The following is a 23,722-nucleotide window of genomic DNA, read 5'->3' as shown; positions in this document are numbered from 1 at the left end:
TTTTCGCAGGCATCAATACTTTATAGAGACAGATGCAGATATTCATACTTTATTTATACAGATTATATATACATATTTGTGTTTTCTCCTTAATCTGGTAATGTTTTGTTTCACACACAAATACTAGCGTTGCGAGAATACTAGCACTAGAGAAAATCGAAGGTGTGAGGCATAATTGGCCATGTAAATACGGTAGTTGTATTTGGGAGTTTCTAATCATTGTTATTCACAACATTCTTGTATTTCACATGCCTTTTGAAACTCCCACAATCTGACCTTTTCGTTGTGAGAGGGCATTAGCACAGTCTCCAGCTAGTCTGCTCTGATCATGTTTTCCAGGTGAACACATACCATCCCCCTCTAACTGAATTGCTGTCATTTTCTTTGATAGGGTCCATTTTAAGCTTCCTGGGTATGATCAACCATTACCCAGCAATTACCCTATTTCTCCTGTAATTAATTAATAATCCCAATTGTGCCTGTGTTTTTTGAGTTTTGAAATGCCTTTGGACATGAAATGCCTTCACCCCAAAAAGCATTTCATATGAATATTTACATACAAACTGCACATCTTACTTAAGCCCCACAGATCACATAATGAAAGTGTAAGGAATCTTAGTCTTCACTACTGTAAGCTATACAGTTTTCCTTTCCTGACAAAGGCTGTTAGATGCAGACATAGTAAAACGGCAGGGTACCATACAATAACAGAGGAGCAAAAAATTATAAAACTGGAATAAACCATTTCCGAGCTTTAATCACGGAAGAAAGGATTCATTAACGTCACTAGTAAATAGTCTAAATGAAATGAAACCATAACTGAAAAGTATACAAAGGAAATAAAAACCCAGTCTTCTCTGGTCTACAAAGAATCTTTATTTGTTTCTACAATATATTTATTTGTTTATTTTACCTAAAGCATAACTCAAATTAGTGGCCGAATTATTCAATTGAGTGTGTGCGTGTGTGTATAAGCATATGCTAAGGTAATTATAAAAGGTATAAACATGCAAGATAGAAAATGTATTGTACATGTATAAAAAAAACACGAAAATTCCTGAAAAGTTATTCCAATACACTGGTTCTGCAAATATTGTAAAACTGGTACCAGAGAAACATATACAGCAAAGAACACTACTATAGAAGCAAAAGCATAATGTAACTGGGATAACTAAATGTATTCTACAGCATTGCAGCCTAATGAAACTCAAACATACAAAGCAGCTGCAGCTTATGTCAGGCAACTTGGTAGTGAAAGTATAGCAGCTTGGTTTCCTGCAATAAAGCAGAACTATAAAAAGGCAGTGAAAAGTACCAACAGGGGTGGGGGGTGCTCTCAATCAGAGTCACTTTTCTCCCCCTTCTTCAGCAGCTTCTTCCCTTTTCTTGGTTGAACATCTTCACGCTCCTCCTTGCTCACATTCTGGGCGTTTCTGCGACGAAGCCAGAAGATAAGGTTCAAGACATTGTTTGAGGTCATTGTCAGGAGGAGAGGAAAGGAGGGACAGGGAAGGTCACTGTCTGTAGGGATGGAAATGAAAGGGTGTGTAAAGGATGGTAAAGTGAGTGTGAGACTGGGAAAGAAAATGTGAAGGGAAGGGTGTGTCATCAGTGCTTTTCAAAATCAATTTTTTTCAGGAATACCATGCATCAATAACCATGGAATTAATATGGACATTTTCTCTCACTTTGAAGGCGCACTGATTTGATAGCACTCTCACTGCACAAAAGTCGGTCTTCAGGTGTTTTGGTATAATTGTCATCAAGTATAATTGTCATCCTACTGGCAAGTCTTGAAATAAGTAAAACTCACCTCATTGGCAATCTTTCGGTCTTATTAAGCAAAAAGTAATAGAAAAAAGATTTGACATCTGAATATAAAATAATTTATGAAATAATTTTTAAGACTGACTTATGTATTACTCACAGTTCTTGCCGGTATTTGTCCAGCTCTGCAGGTGGAATCAAATCCAGCAGTTCAAAGCTGTCATTTATCTTCTTAAGATGGTCGTAGCGCTCCCTCCCACGGATCTGAAAGGCATGAAGAGGCAGAATTGGACTACATACCAACCACACACAGGTTCTGACAACATCAGTGATGTACGTATATGCAACCGGTTTCACACCAAATGTACTGACACGGCACATGTATGTCACAGCACAAGCTGGGAAACCAGCACTCAAACACACAAAGCACACAAGGCCACAGCCTTAAACAGGCTTCACCTGCAGTGTGAAAATCTCCTCCTCAGAGCTGGAGCTTGATTTGCTTTTCTTGTTCGCCTCTGTTTGGGGGGCAGTCGGAGATACCTCCTTGAAGCCTGAAAGGGGCAAGAGGCGCAGGATCATAATGAGGATGTCGTGACATATCATCTCATTGTTACAGCACAAGCCAGTTTTCCAATGGGAGACAGTGTTGAGCACAAAGACTCCATGGACTTGAAGCATGAACTTACTTCGCCGGCATATCAGGCATTTCTCTGATTTTTCCAGTATTTTGTTCAGGTGTACATTTAGAATATATTACTTATTTAATAATATTCTAACCCATTTCGGTTTGTGTTAGCTTGCCAGCTAAAATGCAGCTTGTGACATACGGATGTCTTTCCACTTCGATTGCTATCTGAGCCGTAACAAAACCCAAGATAACAGAGCCAATATCCAAGTGGTTCGGGTAGAATTCAGATAAGGATTCAGGAGGCAAAATGGTTTACACGACCTTACACCAAAGACATGTGAAATGCAGCCTATGCATGTAGTGTTCAAATACGTTAGTGACACTAGAAGGACACAGGGATCCCATTACACCCCATACCAAATTAAGCCATGCCAACAATATCAGTACAGGCAGGAAGCACTAGAAAATTATTTTTTTAAATCTGGGAATTTTTATTTTTATTTACTTATTTTATCCATTTTATTATTTTAACCTTAAATTTACTTTTTTCTTGTTGTACATTGCTTGTTCTCAATCACATTTGCATTTAGATAGAAAGCACTTCTAACTGCATTTACTTGTGTGAATGGTGCTATGTAAATAAAGTTATACTGACTGATGAAAGAACATGTGTGCAGTACTCTAATAACACAAACAGTAACAGGAAATACAACACCTGTGGGTGAAGCTAAAGGTCAGGACTTCCCCAATATGATGAACTATGTCGCATTTTACAGCCCCTTCCTGTTTACTCGTACCGCAGGACCTGGATGTGCACTGTGTACATTTATTTTATGAAAAGAAACGACTGATAGGAATGCTTTATGCCTACTGATAAAAAATTTTAAAAACCCAGAGACTCACGATAGCCATCCTGTACAACTTGGGAACCACTATTGTATGTATGCATGTAATCCAATCCCAACCCCTTCATAAGGAACAAATTGTCAAGTTCAAAGGACCAATTTCAGAGTCTTAACTCATTGAAAGGTCACTAGCAGAATCTAAGTCTGGGTGGCAGACTATAAACAGGAAATTTGCTGGGGGGAAAAAAAAACAGAAAAAACAGCACAGGAGAAGCTCTTGAAGAAAAAAACATTACAACAATATGTGTCAATGAGAAAAACTCTCATACCTTCCACAGCAGATGATTTAAAATATGTTCAAAAAACTACACCATTTCATTCAGGTCCAGAGGTTCTCGCTTCCATTTCTGCACAACAGCACAGCTTTTCAAATGACCACAGTCTCCTCCCTTAATGGGAGCAGTCATTCTGTCCTCATAACCCAAACCACAAACAAATGCCTCAAACCCGCCCCCCCCCCCCATGACTCACACCCCTTTCCCGCTCTTACTGCGTTTGGTCCCGCTGCTCTTTTCCTGCCGATTGAAGAAGTTGTCCTCCTCGTTCTTGCGGTCTCGCCCAGGGCAGGCGCACACGCGCACCTCAAAGCAGCGGCGGCCCAGGAGCTCTCCCCTGGAGAGGAAGAGGATGAGATGCAGCACAAATGTGTGAAATGTGTTTTCAAAGCACATGGAGGAACCACCCAAAAACACTGCATGGAGTGTGACAAACAAACAGGACAGACATACTCACCCTTCCGTCTCCAGTGTGATAATGGTTAGAATCGGCCGGCGGTTCATTCCACCCATGCAGCTAGAGTTGCACATGTATTTGTACAGCACCGTGGTGCACTCCGAGCCACACTGCAGACAGACAGAGAAATCAGGTCAGTTGTCTAGTGCGGCACAGAAGGGGTGGAGGCGGGTGGGGTGGGACAAATGGCTGACCTGGGGGGCCTCATATGGAACTACAACACTGTGCCTCTTGGTGTTGGCGTCCTCCATGTAGTGGGCCCGTTGGCAGCCCTCCACCTGGATCAGGTGATTTGGGGGGGCTGTACCTGGGGCAATGGGGGGCGGGGGGGGGGGGGACAAGCACAAGACCTCCATGAGAGCTGAATTTTTTCCCCCACAGTCTGCTTTCTATCCACTGGGTAAGGCACCCAGTCACAACAGACACCCGTGTGCCACTACACGTGGCTCAGTGAAGGGGCCTCACCTTCGCTGTGCTCAGAGGCCTTCTCATGGTGTGGGCACCGGTGCACCAGAGAGGCCACATGTTCAGCCTTCTTAAACACAGAGGTCGCTCGGATCACTGCGGCCGGCGGAGGGGGGCGATCCACCTGTATCTGAACTGGGCAGGTTTTATCCAGCTGGCAGAACAGCTTGTTTAGATCTGGGGAAAACTGCAGAGGAAAGAGGGGTTTCAAGGGGATGTAGTTTGACTATCATGTGACAGCTTGCCGTAGGCAGGCAGTCACATGATAGTGAAACTGCATCCCCTTGAACTACTTTTAAATCACCAATGCAAAAGCACAATCCAAAGGACTAAATCAATACAATTCAATGAAGTTAGTACACATGAAGGAAAATGGAATCATCATTCATAGACCACTGTATTTAGTATTATGAAGAAAACAGTGAAGAGCTTGACCATTAGGAGACATCAACATTTTCTACACAAACATCTCAGCTTACTTTAATTAATAAGACTTAATGCAGCCTTTTCATTAAACACATCAAGCTGATTGATATTGATATTACAGTTCTCAAGGGGCCTGAAAAATCAAGCCTGACCCGACCCAGTCCGAGCAAGTTGAAGCCCAAGCGTGGCTTGGCCCAACATCATGTGTATTTTACTAAGTCCGACCCAACCCAAATCAATTATCATACTGTAAATTCTTGGTCTGAATTCGACCCAGGTTCAGCGCCCGATGGGCTTCGGGCTGACTTTGAGAACTCTAATTGATATCATGTTATTAATATCCAGCAGATGGCATTTATACCTGTGTGTAGACTGTACCCTCTCACAGAACATAAGTCCTTTCTTCCATTCTGCATCAGTGCTTATTCCTTTAGCATTGTAAATTTTTTTCCAGTCAGTATATTTTGTGCCTTTAGACATGCGGCAGGATCACAATCTGCTCAGATTTCCCCAGCTAGTGCAGAGCAAAACTACACATTCCCCTCCCCCCATCCTACCCACAGAGAACAAGTCGTGGCATGTCTTAGACCAGACCACAGGCAGACAGACTAAAAGCAAGTGCGAGTGTGTATGAATTTAAATATGTTGAGGAACATTTTGAGTGCGTTATCATTCATTAATGTATCAAATACAACCAGTAGAATTCTATGGACTGATAAATAAGAGCATTATACCCTGGACCTCTATAGATTAGTCCAGGTTAAGAGAATCTTTCTCCTGCATAACAGAAAATAAGCAACTAAAGGTAACTAAAGCAAAAACATACCTTTTTTCCATTCCAAAGTTTCAGGTGCTTATGGGTGGTTCAATATTAGCACAGTTTTTCCATAAAAATCCTGATTAGGTGCACTTATCCAGCTTCCTTTCTCATACCAAGAGTCAGGACCCACACACAAACAGGAATTTAGGCAAAGAAGACCCAGAATGAAAGACGGGAATAAAGGCAATCCAACAGTTTATACAGTGGGAGGGCAGCACTCTTAACTCTGTCCTCATCGAGAAACACAAAATCTCTTCAAACAATGGCAATGGCAGAGTCCCACAACTCCCCCCATACCTTTTATACATTACTACATGAACTCACTTCAGTTACATGTAATTATGGAGGTGTGCCGCCCCTCCCAGTCACACAGTATTCCATGCTCTTTCTGCCTATGGGGTAGGTAAAAACACTGCTCATTTACACTACTCATTTAGCAGCAAAACGCTGTTACGCTACCATCCATGTCATACAGAAAGCACATATGAAAAAGCATGGTTTTGCTTTGTACCACCTCACGTAGGGGTGCCTCAAAAACTAGTCTTTGGAGGATTTTCTATACTGTAGCTAATGGACACGCCTCGTCAAGTTTTCGAATCATGAATCACAAATTACCACCGAGAAAACATAAGAGCTGGATGAACAAAAGCCAGTACCTTACTCCATACAGATACGAGCATCACACCAGTAAAATAAAATCTTTTTTCAGATTTTTACATTCCCTCTAGCGGTGTCTCATTACTAGCACCCCCACACCCCCACACCCACCAAGCTGCATTTGCTGCTCTACTATTACCATCACAAGACTACACATCGCTTCATAGCAACAGTGGAAAACAGCTTAGGGGAACCCCTCTCAATCTTTGGATTTTTGACACCATCAAAGAAAGTAATTAATTCATTTTAACAACTTATCTTTATATCATACATCAATGTGTGTCTAATGCTCATGGTGACTGGCAACAGAGTACAAAAGATATGCAGTGGTTTACCCTGTAAATACTATGTGTGAAAGATGCTCTGTTCAGGTGTTGCTGATGTTTTTAAAAAGGGGATCGAGCCTGCTGCAAAATGCAAGAATCTCTAAAGACAATACATAGTATGATAAAAAAAAAGATTTCACCTAATCTCCATAGATGAAAGAGAATCTCAAGATATAGCCTACAACAAATAACTTTGCCAAAAAAGTCACATGTTCATAAAAACATGTTTAAATCTTTCTTTACAAACATCTAAAATGTATACATGTATACAATATCTTCCCCGATATTTTCATGCAAGTTTTTCACCTCTCTCAACATCTCAAATTGTTTTAGTTCTCTGCAGGTAGGCCTACTACACAATTACAAAAGAGTTCAATAGATACAGAATTGATATCATAATAATGAAAAATCGCTTTTTCTATCAAGTTAGGTGCCAAATAATGCTCAAAGACAACTGGGCATTAAACATACAACAATGAAGAATTTGAACCTATATTTATGTTTTTATGATAATTACGCAATGGTAATTACCATCATGTAATGGCACATTTAAACAGTATTAACCCAACATCCCAACGTGTAAAAAATGAGAAATTCAGCCAAATGGCCACCCCTAATATTTCAGAAACACCATGATGACCATGTGGCCTTTGTGTGCACACTGTGGATGACACTGTAGCAGAGGTTCAGTAATCACTTTTGAAATATTTCGTCATGGAGAGCATTGATCCCAAGAAAGCAAATAAATGGGACTTCCTTCTCTATCTGTGAAGGGTACTGATGCCCACTACTGGCGTACACTATGAAATCGTGCTTCCAACAAGCAAAGTGAATGCCATTAATAAAAGAGGAGACTTTAATAAAAACTCCAGAAGTCCGCACAAAACTGTTTTCTTAAAGCCTCTTCCACAAGGTTTCGGCCGGCTCCTGCCATGTCATATTATATATATATATATATATGTAAATATTTTTGATGTTAACAAATCAAATTAAAGTGCAATTACAAAATTATCAAATAAGCAAATGAAATAACCAAATATAACGCAGTGTTATATATTGAATGTGACATAGACAGGCCCCAGCATATGGTACTAGGGGTGTCCCAATCCAGTTTTCCGTCTCCTGATTCAATCAGAGTACATTCAGGAGCTGCTGATGCCGATATTTCGTGTCATTAGTCTTTTTAAATTATTCAACAGCTACACATAATACACAGCTATAAACAAGAACACCCAGTTTGGCTTAAAATCAGCTTTCTGACACTCAGTCCAGAAGCATCTATCATCATTTGTTTTATCGAGCATTTAAATAAATGCATTTTTGAGATTAAAAGGGCAGTTTGTGCAGCACAATAAGCCACTCAGTGACATACGGGATTGAAAGCACGTGTGTATGTGCATTTGCGCGTGAACACAGGGTGGCGTACGCAGGCTGATGTTGGACTTACCGTGCATGTGACAGACTTGGCAGTGCCAGACTTCAGAAAGCGTAGCTGGAAACCCAGCACTCCCGGGTAGTCAGTTGTGGATGGCACAGTTGAGCTGAGGGCAGCATCGCCATTAAAAGCAGATACAGATGGCTGTGGCGGCAGGGTTGTGGGCAAGTCAAAAACCCCAGCATCAATGCTCTCCTGTAGAGGAGTCTCCGACAAAAGCTACATAAAGACATAATATTTCCACAGATATTATATACTTGGTATAAATGTATCCTGGCATTACGATTAGATGATAGCGCATTGACCCCAACCCCAGCCCAGGCCAAAGAGAATGCAAGAGTGGTGGCCCTATTATTATGTTCAAACACAGATACAGGCACGCACGCACACACACGTTGAGGTATTAATGGCTAGTCAGGCACGCACGCACACACACACACACGTCGAGGTATTAATGGCTATTCAGGCAAACTTACACTCTCCAGGTGCCAACCATCATTCACACTCAAAGGTTCGTGGATGGTGGCTGGAGGACACCTAAGGAAAAGAAGATGTGTATTAATTTCGAAAAACAAATTATCAGAAGCAGGAGATCAACAGCACTTTAAGGTGAATGGCAGACCATCAGCTTTGTTGTCCTTGCAGGACTCTTTGCCGTTTCATTAATTCAACAGGCACCTCAGAGAGGGCAGTCACCCCTGCCTGTGCAACAGGGAAGTGGTGTTGGGTTCCCTCTAGTGCCACAAACTTACATCATCTTCCATAACTCCTGAAATGACTCCTGGCTCAGGGGAAGGGACTCGGCCTCCTGCTCAGTCATTTCTCCTTTCTGCCTTTCACTCAGGCACACGCTCTCTGGACAGATGCACCATGCAAAGCTAAAGGAGCGAAGGACAGGGCAGAGGCTAAGGTTAGAAAATAACTGCAGAACCTCCATGAGGAGTTCAAATGAGTTAAGCTGAGAAGCACGAGATTTGGACAAACTTCACTCGTCTGAGCTGAAGCAGAACAACTGAGCACAAGAGGCAGAAGGTGGTTGCCTGTTCTCTCCCTTGCTTGCACAAGGGAGAGAACAGACAAAGCAGGGAGGTTGTTAGGAATAGAAATGCAACAGTAATGCACATCAATCTGAGTGTGAACCTGAACACTGCACTGGGGCTAGCCCTACAGATCTCATATTAATTAAAACAGTCTGGTAACACCATTATCAGACAGATGCAGCCTTTGCCGCTTGAGATACCAAAAAAATCTGCAACACAACAAATTTATTATTTTCATCACATACTATTGGAAGTGTCCTAACTGATTATAAAAAAAATAAATTAATGTTTGAAGTCCAAATGTATGCGATTAAAAACAGCACCTGACGTTTAGAAAAAGTGCATTTCGGGGATTCAGCAAAGCAACACACAAAAGACATGAGGACACCTTCCGAGAAACTCAAGTATATGTAATCACTCATATCTGTACAATATTACGAAGACACGGAAATGATCAACGCTCTATACAAATATAAGCCTAAGAAAAGTGTCGATAAGCAAGACAGCTAATGAGCTTCCCATTGAAAATCTCAGCTAAACTCCACGCCGCGGGTTTGCTACGGTTAAAATTTCTCCAGTATTCCCTGAACGAGACCTAACGCCACATTCTTTAATATCCACTTTTAAAGCCTCAATCAAGACCCAATTATCGAGATCGTCTGTTTTACCGACCTTAACTACCCATTAGTTAAGATATTGTCGGATAGCTATACCTCTCTAGGTCACCTCTGTTTCCGAAATTTGATACATTTCTGAGCTCTCTCTGCACTTAAGTAGTAGATGTCAAACATACTTTTAAAGATCGAGGTAAACGAGTACAGAACGAAACATTTCGCATATTTTACCTTTAGAAAAAGTTCCCTGTCTAAATTTCGGAATTCCCCGAAAATTTGTAGGAGGAGCCATCTAGAGTTCAAAGGTGATTTGTCAGGTGCTCACAAATACTCGCCAATCACAGGCACGAAAATCAAATGAACGAAGAGCGCGTAATTACAGGTCTCAACTCAAAACCTCAACCGGACAGGGTGCGCGTTCTTAAACAGTTCTGTGGTTTTATGTGCTTGAATTTGATAGCAGAGTGAGTTCAGAAAATTCAGACCATGTTGCAATAAATACAACAGAAATTAAGGCAGTTCCCCTTGCATTACAGTGGATAATAGGGGAAGTACCGCCAATAAAACAGGTTACAGGTTCAGATTCAAGTGCAGCTATGTTGTTTAAATCCTTTTCATCTAGATGCAGAGAGGACATATATGAAATATTACACTCATTGTTTAGAATTAACAAACTTGGTATTTATGGTCAGTTTTCGTGGATCATGGGTCATGTGGGGATTGAGGGAAATGAAAGGGTGGACAAATTTGTCAATGGAAGTTTAAATAGGAAGATTATAGGTTTAGTGATTCCCGTTAGTAAAGAAGAGGCAAAAGTATTAATCTGGCATCAAATTAAGAAACAGTAGCAGGTGAGATAGAATAAGGGTACAAAAGTTTGACACTTATATCACATTCAAAGGACAGTTGGAATTATCAAATCATTAGTAAGGAACTGGAAAGAAGAGTTTATAGTAAGCAGGTTAAGGCTAGGCCATACAAAGTTAAATTCATCATTACGGCTAATGAAAAAACACCCAACTGGCAAAATTCACAGGAGAGACAAAGACTGTGTAAATAACTTAAAGAAGAAGGAATTACCAACAGGGACCTTCAATCAGTTTTCATCACTCCCTCTTGAAGCACAGTATTCAAAAGGATATTCTCATTCTTGCAAATATCTGAACTGATTACATGATTTAAACAATCTCCTAACACCTTCAGTAGGTGGCCGTAAAACTCACTGAATGGATGTGACCGCCATTAAAACTGAAGAATAATAATGGCGAGAGGTGAAATGGCAGTATTTGAGTTTCCTATGTCATTAGTTTGTTGTAAGAAGCCAGCTGGCAGTTTGACTTATTCAGACAATTCAGAACTATGTTGCAGCCATTTCTGGTTTTATTTTGACTGCTTTAGTGTTGTGGTACATAAAAGAGAGTTTGTTTTTGGGTTGTTACATTAACCTGCCTTGGCTGAAATTTCTAGTTGGTAGTAATGTTGCCAGGAGTTTAAAATCCCTAGCCTAAGAAATCAAAGCCATGAATTTGTACTGTCAACATATAAGATAATGGCCACTTAACCACTGTTTAAGCATTTTTCATTCTAATAGTTGTTCAGAGCTTAGAGCAATATTTCTAGAGTTTTTATAAATATATTTCACATTTTACTGTAAGTATTCAATTGTCCCAGTTTTTGTGTGCAATGAAGAATATATGAGTTGGTTACAGAAGTTTCTGATGACTTACCAGCTTTACATGGCTGGTATTGAGGCTTTTGGTGTTTGTGATCTAAAGCAAGAAAATACACGTGAAGTAACTCAAAAGTAGCCTGTACAGTCACATACCTTCAGAGGTTGTATGTGCATAGTCTGTATTACCCAATTATTCTTAAAAATATATATTTTTTTAATTTTTAGAAAATATTTTTTTGGTTGGAACCATTTCCTATTGTATATGCAACCTGAGATGGAAATAACAATATTTATTTCCAATATTAATGTTTATTATTTTGAATAAATGCAATAAAAATGTATGAATTTGTTCAAATACAGCCTATAACATTTGGGGAAAAAATGTCACTGTACATATTGCTTTTTGGGGTTACTTGGAACATATTTTGCTTTAAACAACAAACCCCCAAATGCCCCAATAGCAATCGGTGTAAAGCTGACCCACTAACAGAAATGTCTGTAAATATTTAAACTATTCTTCATTGCTAAGAAAAACTGTCTGGGCCAATCAAAACATATACTAACGCTGAAATAATTTAATGCTGGAAAGCACATTCAGTCAAGACACCACGTTGTGGTTTATGGATGAGCCTCACAACATCAGATTGACTCCAGACTGTGCCAGTGCTAACTGTGGGCAGTAGCTCAATAAGCCGATGTGTAGTTGGCTATTGTGTCGCCCAGGGTATGGGAGGGTTCTGTCGGTTAGGTGTCCGCGTTCATCGCTCCCTAGCTACCCTCACTGCTCGTCAATAGGGCGCCATTGGACTACATGTCAAAGCCACATATGAAAGGTATTCCTTCGACCCTCTGTGGGTTTGGCTGCAGAGTGTTTCCCATGCAATGAATTGTATGGGAAAAATAATTTTCGGTATTTACACACTATAGTTTTGTATTCGTTTTATTTTTATTTTTTCTTGTAAATGTCAAAGTGACGTACAGCCAACTTTCCTTATGCTGCGTCAGCTGACACCCCCCCCCCCCCCCCCCTTCCAGTAGCTTGTAGCCAGCTTATGTAGAGCAGAACATGGAGGACAGTGCCTGAACGGGAACATAATTGGAAGGACAGTCGTGCGACCATATCTGTGCCAGCTACTGAAATATTCAAATATTTTTGGTTTTTCTAAATCTTGTTGTAATGCACCGTTTCTTCAAAGAACGTGTCCTCTGCCCTAACCAAGACTGCAAAGTTATCAACATTTTTTGCATTAGCAAGCATTTAGCAAGCATGAGCATTCACCCAGCTAACGTTAGTTTAGATAGCCTACCTAATGAAAACATTAACATAAAAAAAAAATCTTCTTTAAAAAAAGGAGGAGGAGGAAGGAGAAACTGCGCCACAGATAGGTTGCCTATCATTACTTTTATACTAACAGTTAAAGTTAACAGTTAGGCCTACTTACTTTAATTGAAATTGATGAAAATCATTTTGTTTAGAAATAAGGGCATTTTGGATATCAGGCACCAATGATTTTAAAGCCCTTAACGTATATTGAAAATTTGTATGTGATCATGTTATCCTCCAAATAATTCTGTTAGCATAACGGTTATAGTCTGTTAGCATAAAGGTTAACTGAGCTCATACTGCCAAAAATTGCAGTAAATTGCATTCTGTTCATTATCTCTGTCGCTGGTACAGATTGATGCGAAAAGTGCCATACAGACTTTATTTTCAGATGGAGGCATAGCCATAGTAAAAATAAATAAATAAAGTGCCCAAACACAAATGTGAACTCTGTACAGCAAAATATAATAAGCTCTTAACAGTTACAATACAATTTAATAAATCGTACAAAAAATCCCTCCCCTCCCGAAACACGTAGGCTACGTATGTAAATTCTCTGACTGAAAAAACTGAAATAATTTTTTTAAACCGCAGTAAGAATTGGTGTAATGTTTTCAATTCAAATAATTGTAATTTGTATTTTGTATGTACATTAGGCTATGTTACAGGGTAAAATAAACAGCTAGTTTAGTTGACAATGAATTTTGCATTTTGAATTTATATTTTCCAACATGTATTCTGAAATGCACAATTTAAATATTGTAATGTATCCTCTACAGTTCATATATTCCAAATTGTTTCAATTCTGTGTCCGTCATCAAAATGCACAAACTTGGACTGGATATTCATATATGGCATACATAAATTTCTCCCCAACCTGATAGGGATTGGTGGTCTACTCTGCAGGTGTTTGGCTACACATGGAGTGGTGGTAGGCCTCCTGTATGACAAAAGTTAAATATTTTAATGGCCTTTTGATATACCCTATTGTAGTCATGTGATGTATGCCACCATATTGCCTCCATTGAAAACCATTCATTCTGGTGCATTTCACTGCATAAAAAACTGCATAAATAGCAAACTTCCAAACAGATATTTTCAAAATACACCTCATTGCAACCTACACAGAAAGAGGCTGTAATTAGGTGTATGTCTATTATGTAATCATCAAAGACCCAGGGAGGTTTAATGCAATCAATGTCGAAAATCCCTGTTCATATTTGGGTTAATTTGGATGTGTGGAAAAACCAGACTTTTCTCTATTTATGTTCTCGTTTGCTCTGCTTTGTACTCATACTCATTGTGAAATCTACCACTTCTGTCCATATAACCACAATACAGAGAGCAATTTTTCACATCAGACCACAATTTATGATATTAGGATACATACACTCATTATCACACTTCCAGATTGACTGTTTTCGCATAGGCTGCTCTCCAGAATGTAATTCCATCTTACACATTTTATAAATCACTCACACAATCCTCTAATTTCCTGAAATACAGTACTACCTTTGCGGTGTATTATAAAATAGATATAAAGCATGTGTCGAGTCTATCATTTATTTTTACCACAAATTGTGCACGTATGAAAATGTTTACATAGTAGGTTACAGTGTTGTGAAAAAGTATTTTCCCCCTTCCTGATTTCCTCTATTATTGCATATTTGTCACACTGAATGGTTTCAAATCTTTAGACAAAAAATTTCATTAAATAAATAAAATCATGATTTATGATTTATTTTACTTGTTTTATTCCATTAAATTCATTGAGCTATATATACTATATATGTTCTGTTGGTTATTTTTTGGACTAATGTTTTCCGGAAGATGTGTGTATAAAAAGCTAAATAAAATTTGTCAATTAACAACAGCTTTAGCACAACTAACACAATTCTATCTCTGGCCTGAAATTCTATCTCTGGCCTGAAATTCTCAACTGTTTTGTAAGGGCTATGTTGAAAACAAACTTGTCAGTCTCCTGTTTTGGCATGTTATCTCAGTTGAGCATGCAAGAGAATTTATTTAAGCTTCATTCTAAACCTAATCTGAGTTAATTATATATTAGATATATTTTGAAATATACTGCTTCAGTTTATTTAATGTTGCATGCAATGTTTACATATGAATGTTTTCTGAAGAGGTAGGCCATGATAAAAGGGAAAATAGATTTAAGTTGGCCTTAATAAAAGACTGAGAAACACTGATCGAGTATGAAATGGCAGTAAAATGGCCTGCTGAAAAAAAAAAAAAGTGATTTGTATTGTGAAGCACATTACCTGCTCAGGATTTTAAAATGTTTTTAAACTAATAGTTAGTGATAAATAGTTAATACACCTCATAAGGATGGAACGTGTAACAGGTGAGAGGGCCGAACGTGCTCTGTGAATACAGTCACTTTAGTTTAATATGACTTTAAATTCACAATATAATAACTGCAAGGTTTAATGGAGCATTACAAAATGGCCTCCACTGAAAGCTTCCGGAATGCCATTTGAAAAAGATGTGACGTATATCCATTACAGTATAATGGTAAATAAATGTAATTTCATAATAATGTTTATTTTTATATTTTATACTGGTCATTAACCGATTTCCTTGATGAAAAACACCAGTTTTGTTTAAATAGGTAAAACACATTCCATAAAGTGTAAATGATATTGAAACCAAATTGATCTTCTTTTATAAAATTTCATAACAAATAAACTGAGCCAATGTACAGTTTTAAATTATTCGCGATACTATGTTCAACTGTTCACTCATAACAAATATTAATAAAAACGAATCAAAAATCACTTCTAAATATCATACATATTTTCATACTATGAAAGACAGGGCTGTTTAACACAGCAGCAAATGGCACTAACAGTGAAAGTAAATTAAAAAATGTATATCGTTGTTTTTTTAAATAAAAATGTAAAAATATTCTTCAAAATGCCCTGTCCATAATTTCCTTAGATCACCTAACCTGTCTCTCTCTCACACAGACCTATGAAATGGCGCCCTTCTCTCTGAACTCATAATACATTTGCTACGTATGTAGGCCCGTATGAAAAATAGAACCCACTAAATGATTTTTCTATAAATGGAAACAGCACAGGGTCATTCTTTTGAAGGAAAAACAATGTGTTTTAAATAAAAATACGATGCTGTGATAATGCAAATAATTTCTCCACTAACTGCCATCAAGCACATGTTATTGGCACACAGCTAAACAGAGCCCTCTTCCTTGGCAATATAATACTACAGACAAAGCACACCATTTTAACTTCAGGAACATTAACTAAACTGAAAAATATACCTCATATAATTCGGAACTCGGAAATTAAAAATACGAAAGTATGGTAATGCAGGCTGAATAGAAGCAGTTAAGATCTAAGATGGCATAACCAACCTTAGAAGGCTGCGCTCTGAAGGTGGACCTTCTCCCAACTCAAAATTTAAGGGACCTGTAAATAACAGTGTTGAATCCGAATCCATGGCTCGGAATTTCGGACACCCAAAACGGGGCGATTGCCCCTCCATCTATGTTAAATAAAAACCGGAAGCGGAGGTTGTCATAAATTGGGGTGGGCGGAGGGGGGTACCAAATAAGAGGGAAAAACGTCAGGAAAATTAACGAAAATGCCGCCTTCATCAACCAATGAAAATGGATGAAAAGCCTAGGGGTCTAACAAGGCGCCAAATATGCCTTTCTGTGGCCCCAGTGTCCCCCAAATCAATGACAACACATATCAGTATCAGTACAAGTATCAGCCATTAAAAGTTAGGAGACTAAGAAAGAGGGGGGAAGTAGAAAGTGTTTGGCAGTAGGTATCGTATAATTAAGAGAATAAATTAGCATTACCAGAGATTTCAAATGTAGGTCCTGTCTCCGAGAGAATACGGAAAAGAAAATAAACAAACCAACAGCTCAAGATGGACCCGTCATTGCAGCCCTTTCGATTCCAGTTCAGAGAGCTGATTCATTCATGCTGACAGCTGGTTTCTAATTTAAAATGTCACGCACCCATAGAGATATTCCAATTCCTTGATCTTCTGCTCATTTAACTCATTCCTCTAGCTGTTTTTTCCCCCAGTCCCTTATGCAGTTTCACAGTTGCTTGAAAAGACTAGCATCACAGGAGTGCTGACTAATGTGTTCTTAATTTTTTTCTCCCGCGCTCTTCTCTCATACTGGCTCGAGCAGCACTGTCAACTTCCGCCCGCGCTATTTTCCCCGCCTGGCAGGTATTCAAATGTACTCCACCACATCCCTTAAGTGCTGTCTCTCTTCCCCTCCCTCTCCCTGTCACCAGCTCTTATCTTTCTCACTGAATTCTGTTCATGTTGTCTTTTTTCAGCTTTCTCCTTTATTTCAGCTCATCTTGCTTGCACACAATCAGAATCAGAATCAGAATCAGAATCGTATTTTATTGCCAAGTACATTTGCACATACGAGGAATTTGTTTTGGTCAACACACCGAGGCATCTGCCATCTGCGGCGCCAACTTATTAGATAAGAAATGAGAGAACAGGAGGAAGGAGGAGGACAAACGCGCGCAAATACACACACACACACACACATGCATACACACACACATCGGATGTGACCCAATGCAGTTGAAACAATGGACCAGCTGTTTCTTAAAGGTCGGCTTTTCTCTAACTTTTCAACAAATAAAATGAATGAGTGGGACTTAACACTGATAAAAGACTTGAAATATTCCATGACAGCATATATATGTGCTGTGTAATTACTCATAATTAATTTATTTGACACAGTCTTGCACTGTTTATTTCCCATACTTATTATGTATGCAGTACTTGGGTGATGTTCACTTGTATGACGATGTCAGTGTGTGTGTATGTGCGCATGCGTGTGTGTGCATGTAGAAATAGAGAAGAAAAGAGAGTTGGGGGGAAGTTGAGCAAATCTGGAGAATGTAAAACTGTTTTTACATTCCAAGCACCTGGTAATTTTTTCTCTGCAAGATCTCATGGCTATTGTCTGTTTATTTTTAACCTGATAATATCTGTTGGTGAGCTGCCTGGTTTTGTTATTCCCATTTTGCTTTCTTTGAAATGACTAGAACAAACAGACAATGAGAGAATGGAAATGAGTCAATGTCACACATATAAAAAGAAGCAACAGTTAGACTGTGCTACAGCCAATCAGAACCCTGTTGCGAGGGTGAGCATTAGAAGTAAGACGTCACATCCCTCCTCCCCCTACTTTTACATGGTCTCTGTGTTCGTTGTAGTTTCCATCATTAGATTAGTTCCTCAATTCTAGAAAAAAGGGAACAAAAATGCAGAAAACTGTGCTGTTTAACAAATGATCATTAAATGAGAATAATGAAATGTAATTCGCAAGGTAAAATCCAGTCATTCATGAATGTATGATTTACAAAATATGTCCCAGCTATCCATCCATTATCTATACCTACTTATCCTAGTCAGGGTCACAGGGGGTCCTGGAGACGATCCCAGCGTGCATTGGGCGAGAGGCAGTTATTATAAAATGTGTAATTACAAAAACTTTTTTGTAAACAGATCTTGTAGAGTAGGTCCTGTCTTTATGTATCATTTGCCATGATTAGTTAACCACCACCTCCCCCCCCCCCCCAAAAAAAACAATAGCAACTATGCAGTAACACTTCCTGTTTCATAGTCCTGTATTTATCAAAGAAGTTGGTTTTGCATTGTACCTTTCAGGAGCTTGAGCTTCCCTGGCTGCCTAAGTTTTTATCCCTGGGCTGGATCGATTTGATTGTCTGTTTGGTCAAATGAGAAGTTTTAACTTATCAAATTTTAACCTTTCTTTTGATGAGGGCAAGGACCACGATGTAACGTATGATTGTGCTTGCCACGACGACCTTGTCTGAAATTAAATATATTTGTCACCTGAAGGGGGCGGCCTAGTCCGTCATTCCAAATTTTCTTTATGACTGCATAAAACACCACTATGCAGTAGTAGTATTTTGCACAATTATGATTTAATTTCGACCTATAACACTTCAACTAAAGGACAAAATATATATCATGCAAAAGTGACCTGCTGAAATGTGACCTTAATGTAAGCTCTAAACTGTAATGCATACGAGTTAAAAACTTGTCTACAAGCTCAGTCTACAGTAAGGCCTTTATCTTGCTATCTTGGTCACAGGGAGAACATTCACTCCATCTGACTCACTTTGTCACCTGTTTGACCAGTCACATGGTCTGTGTGTTTGCATGAGCCCATGTGACTTACACTGGAATACCGGTGATTACACTGACAATATTACTGCTCTCAGGGGAGCCCTTTCAGATTGAAGAATAAGAGGAGTTGGCATTAGTAATATTTCACAAGGACAAGAATGGTTCATGCTGAGCGAGTCTCTGAGGGTACTTGTCTCTCTTGAGTGCAGGAGGGTTATGCGTGGGTCTGTGTGTGCCAGCCACGTTTCTGAAGTCTCTCTCTCCTGCCATTACGCAGCTGGTGCCAAAAAGGACAACCCGACCTTTCAGGGCGAATTGGCTCTCCAACACAGATTGTGTTTCTGTCATCGTCCACATCAAACTATCGTTGTTTCTTATCATGTCAGCTAAAATAATGCGAACACTGTACACAGTGAAACTTGTATTTTCTATTTCTGCAAAAACCAGAAACCTAGGCACCTTATTATGCTAAGTGCTATATAATCTGTCCATCACTGAATTGTTAGAACAAATTGGAAGGTTCTGTACTTCACAAAAGTGGTTCACATTGGTAAGTCCCTCATAGCCAGTCCCACAGCTCGTCTCATTTGTTTTCTTGCATGTATTTTGGCCCTCTGCCAAAAAGTGGTCGATAGCCTTTTGTGAAGCCACACATCAAATAATTACTAGACTGTGCCAATCATCTAGCCTTGGAAAAGCAATTGCCACTAATTAAGGCCAGAAGATGGTTGTGTTGGCAATGATGTTTACATGCAGCCCGTGTTCATTTCATCTTTCTGCACTGACAGAATTGGTTACAAAAGACAATTCATTTTTTGCCTTTTGAGTAAATTTTGGGAATCTTTCTTCAGCTGTATCCTAGAATTCACCCAGTAACACTGCAGTGTCCATTTCTTGTGCAAAAAATTGGTATCATTTGTGAAGGAAGATCCATTTGTTGAATTGTCCATGACCACATTTGATGCCCAACATGGGACCGTGCATGTCCAGTTCCCTCTATAATTTGGAATGGTCTGGAACCCCAGCTGCGTTCATGCACGAACCCCACTTTGGGAGAGTGCCTATTTGGGAGTGTAGACATCAGAGGAACGTGGTGTCGCCAGTGTGCTTCTTTTTGCACTGAATTCTATAGCTAAGCTTGCCTAGAATGGAGTCAAAGGTTAATACGTGGCTTTAACATGCAGCACTCCGGCACCCTATCGACCAGCAGGGGTCACTAGATAGCAATAGATCACTGAATCCTCCCATACCATCGGCGATGCAGTAACCAATTGTGCATCACTGTGGCGCTGGTGTGGTCTGGGTGTGATCCTAGACTGTGAGGCTCATCCATGCACCACGGCATAGTGCCATAACTGACTGAGCTTGCTGTCTGTTGTTTGGATCAGTTCTTTGGTTTTATGCAAAGCAATGGTCTATGAAACATAATACTGTCAAATATGTGTAGCTGATGAACTGCCCCTCCTTTTTATTGCCAGCATATTTAAAAATGCACATAATTTAGTTTATCCACACTTCTGTTAAATTCTGAAGGACTTCCAACCACTGCTTAAGGCTGTCTTTTCACCTACTGACAGATGATTCCCCCTTAGTGTTGATCTCTGACCTTACTTGATCTTCGTTTGTTTTGATTGCCAGTCTACTGTTATTTTCTTTGAGTGATTTATTGTTAAATTGCAAGTTGTGCTAAATAAAGTTAATCCATCCAGTGTCTCAGGAGGATACTGTTGCATGCACTTATTCACTGAAAAGTCATGCTTTTCATAATGTGGCCATTTTCCATGTTCACTTTCCATGCTTTCACTGTCCCCCTTTCAATGTTAAGCCCACTAATTATTTACATAAGCATCACAGTAAGTCATTCATTTGTATAATTAGTCACTAGACTCTGTCATTCTAGTGCCTACAGGATCCCTGGAGGATAACAAGTGATGACATAAATCACTGTAGGTCACTGGTGGCCTCGCTCATAGCATATCCTACTGATGCCCATTTTTGTTTTCTTGGAGCCACACTCTCCAATTACTAGTCTATGGCCTACAGAGGGGAAATACTGTGATAGGGGTATCACTTCTGGGAACTTACAGCACTAGTCTCTAAAGCAATTTGCAGGTAAAATAAATGCAAAGCCCTTCGAATAAACATCTTATATTAACCCTGTTCTCTTACCTGTCATTCACACCATGCTATAACCTCCTGTCTCGGAAAAGGTACTGTAACTGCACTGAGTTCATTATGATACATTCATAGGGCAGAGTACTGGTTGATGGACTTAAAATGAAGTGGATATAAAAGATTTTTCATGAGGCAAATGTGTTGCTCAGTCACTTTCAAACTCAAAATAGTGCAATAATGCCACACAAGTAAGTACTTAAATAAAAATGTATCATATGCTGTTCAGCAAAGACTCAGTTCATATGGTCCTTAGTTCTGTGATTTTTTTCCAAGTTGTGTTTTCTGAAAGGATCATAGAAATAATCAGAAATAGCTGTTTAATATAGCTAAATAGAATGTATCCAATGAAGGCTGTCGGTGCTGGTGCTTAACAAACTTATATTTTCTTGCATTATGAGGCTTTACAATGTAGCTTAATAGTAATATGTTTTTGTTTTTGTTTTGCTTTTTTAGTAGGTAATAATGACCTGCACGAAGGCTGACACTGGGTGCTTCTCTGGGTCCTGCACTTGAGGCCCAGGGCACTGTTCTATGCGGATTGAGTTTCTCTCCATTTAGTGTGAGCCACACACATGACTTTGACTGGGGCCCTGGCTTTGGGAGCTGGTGTCAGGTTCAGGCCCTCTTTCTCAATCAGCATCTCAGATTAGCGCATGAAAGGAATGGGGAACTGAGCAAAGGAGCAAATGGAGTAAGGAGGGGATGTACGAGCTGAGCAGGACGAAAAGCCTAGAGCAGGCATTTTTCCATTAAAATTTTAAGTTTTCCCCTCTAACCACTGCCATTATCTAAAAATATCCCTCTAATCCTACCCTAAAGTCCCCTCCCCTGCTTGAAGTTTCTCCACATTCCCCTTCTGAGTGACCAAATGGTACATTCCACCACTGAGGAGCACCTGTTGCCTTGGAGTAGGATTAATCTTTTTCATATGGAATCAGGGAGGGGTGGGGCTGAAGGCAAACAGTGGTGGATCAGTTGAGCGGGTGACCGTTTTGGCATGTGTTCTGAAATAGCAGGGGATTTATGACTGACGAACAGGCAGACAATAGCCAGCCAAGCGGGCCCAGAGCTGACGATGGCCAGAAGTGTTGAGTCACAGCCTCGACTGGTGAGCACTGGCTTTGGCACTCAGATGTCCCCCACCCCACCCTTCCCTCTGCTCACTCTGGCTGCGCTCCAGACCCATTCCACCACTTCTGGGTCCCTCATATGCATGTGTGTGTGGGCGCATACCAACTGAGACTTACTCAGGTTGGTGCTCCACACTGGGCTTGGATGTAACATGCTGCCCTTCCATAACACATTTCCATGTCACATATAAAATATGTTTTAAAGTGTTCATCCAGCTTCTATTGTCATAGGGTGTGGATATATGCAATGTGTTTGTTTCCTGTCAAATTTTGTCAATGAGAACAATAACAGTATAATTTAATGACCAAAGATCTGAAGTCAGTTTGCTCATTTAAAATTGTACATTACACATTATACATCATTTTTCAGGTATAATGAGCTCTCCATTAAAATGTATTAAAGGTCAAATGTCATGCCCCATCACAAAACAATCCTGATGCCCTCAGAGTATTGGTATATTACATTACATTACATTATAGGCATTTAGCTGACGCTCTTATCCAGAGCGACTTACAACAGTGTAACCAAACTCAGGATCAAGTCCACTTAAGTCCATTGAATAAAATGCAGATAAAAAGCCTTTACTATAGTAGCATACAGTAAGGAGAAACAAGATAGTCTGAACCAAAAAGTTTTTTTTTTTTTTTTTTTTTTTTTTTTTTTTTTTTTTTTTTTTTTTTTTTTTTTTAATAGTTATGGGAGAGGGTTTAGGGAAGAGGAGAGAGGTATACAGAGAAGAGGTGCGTCTTGAGTTTCCGTTTGAAGGTGCTCAGACACTCTGCTGTTCTGACCTCCACTGGAAGATCGTTCCACCATCGTGGGGCCAGAACTGCAAAGAGTCGAGACCTTGTTGCTGCTCGTGTAGGGGGAGGAATCAGCCGCCCTGTAGTAGCCGATCGGAGCGATCTGGCCGGCTTGTAGGGTCTGATCATCTTCTGCAGATAACCAGGAGCTGACCCCTTGACTGCTTGGAAAGCAAGCACCAGTGTCTTAAACCGGATGCGAGCTTGCACTGGTAGCCAGTGGAGGGAGATGAGGAGGGGAGTGACGTGGGAGTCACGAGGGAGGTTGTAAACCAGACGTGCTGCTGCATTCTGGATGAGCTGAAGGGGTCTGGTGGCTGATGCTGGGAGGCCAGCCAGGAGGGAGTTGCAGTAGTCCAGACGTGACAGTATCATGGCCTGGACCAGGAGCTGTGTGGAATACACATGAGCAGACATGTTCATCATGCACTTCAAGGAATACTTTCCAGGCTTTCTGTCATAATTTTGCCAAATTTAATCAAATACTATATTTCAAAAGGATTTGCTAGAAATCCTATTCTTCACCAGTTAGATACTGCCCTGCCCCTAATTTATACATTAAGACCATTTACAGATATTTGTCTTGCTCATTTTTGTTATTTTTTAAATGCCAACT

The 23,722-nt window shown here is 39.8% G+C and overlaps 1 protein-coding gene across 4 annotated transcripts; it reads right to left on the bottom strand.

Annotated features, from left to right (window-relative positions):
• Positions 1–500: 500 nt before the first annotated feature.
• LOC118223000 (cellular tumor antigen p53-like) lies at positions 501–16,952 on the bottom strand. Of its 4 annotated transcripts, none has more exons than XM_035409036.1 (11): positions 16,824–16,952; positions 8,917–9,042; positions 8,641–8,701; positions 8,177–8,383; positions 4,501–4,687; positions 4,230–4,342; positions 4,036–4,145; positions 3,794–3,915; positions 2,227–2,321; positions 1,928–2,031; positions 501–1,433 (listed from the first exon to the last, which is right to left on the bottom strand). In XM_035409036.1, exons 2-11 carry the CDS (start codon positions 8,982–8,984, stop codon positions 1,337–1,339), a joined length of 1,164 nt encoding a protein of 387 aa, XP_035264927.1. In that variant the 5' UTR covers positions 8,985–9,042; positions 16,824–16,952; the 3' UTR covers positions 501–1,336. The 4 variants fall into 4 exon arrangements, with proteins under 4 accessions (XP_035264927.1, XP_035264925.1, XP_035264923.1 ...); XM_035409034.1 differs by lacking the exon at positions 16,824–16,952 and adding an exon at positions 16,662–16,783; XM_035409032.1 differs by lacking the exon at positions 16,824–16,952 and adding an exon at positions 10,050–10,149.
• Positions 16,953–23,722: the final 6,770 nt, after the last annotated feature.

The sequence above is a fragment of the Anguilla anguilla genome, chromosome 3, assembly GCF_013347855.1.
Source record: "Anguilla anguilla isolate fAngAng1 chromosome 3, fAngAng1.pri, whole genome shotgun sequence".
NCBI lineage: Eukaryota > Metazoa > Chordata > Actinopteri > Anguilliformes > Anguillidae > Anguilla > Anguilla anguilla.
Note: the sequence above shows the minus strand (reverse complement) of the source record. Positions and strands in the feature narration are given on the sequence as shown.

Coding starts and splice junctions, on each gene's coding strand:
- LOC118223000 (XM_035409036.1), bottom strand. CDS start 8,984: ATGACTGAGCAGGAGGCCGAGTCCCTTCCCCTGAGCCAGGAGTCATTT. Junction 2,322..3,793: donor GAGCAGCGGGACCAAACGCA/GTAAGAGCGGGA, acceptor TGCCCCTTTCAG/GCTTCAAGGAGGTATCTCCG. Junction 2,032..2,226: donor AGGAGATTTTCACACTGCAG/GTGAAGCCTGTT, acceptor CATGCCTTTCAG/ATCCGTGGGAGGGAGCGCTA.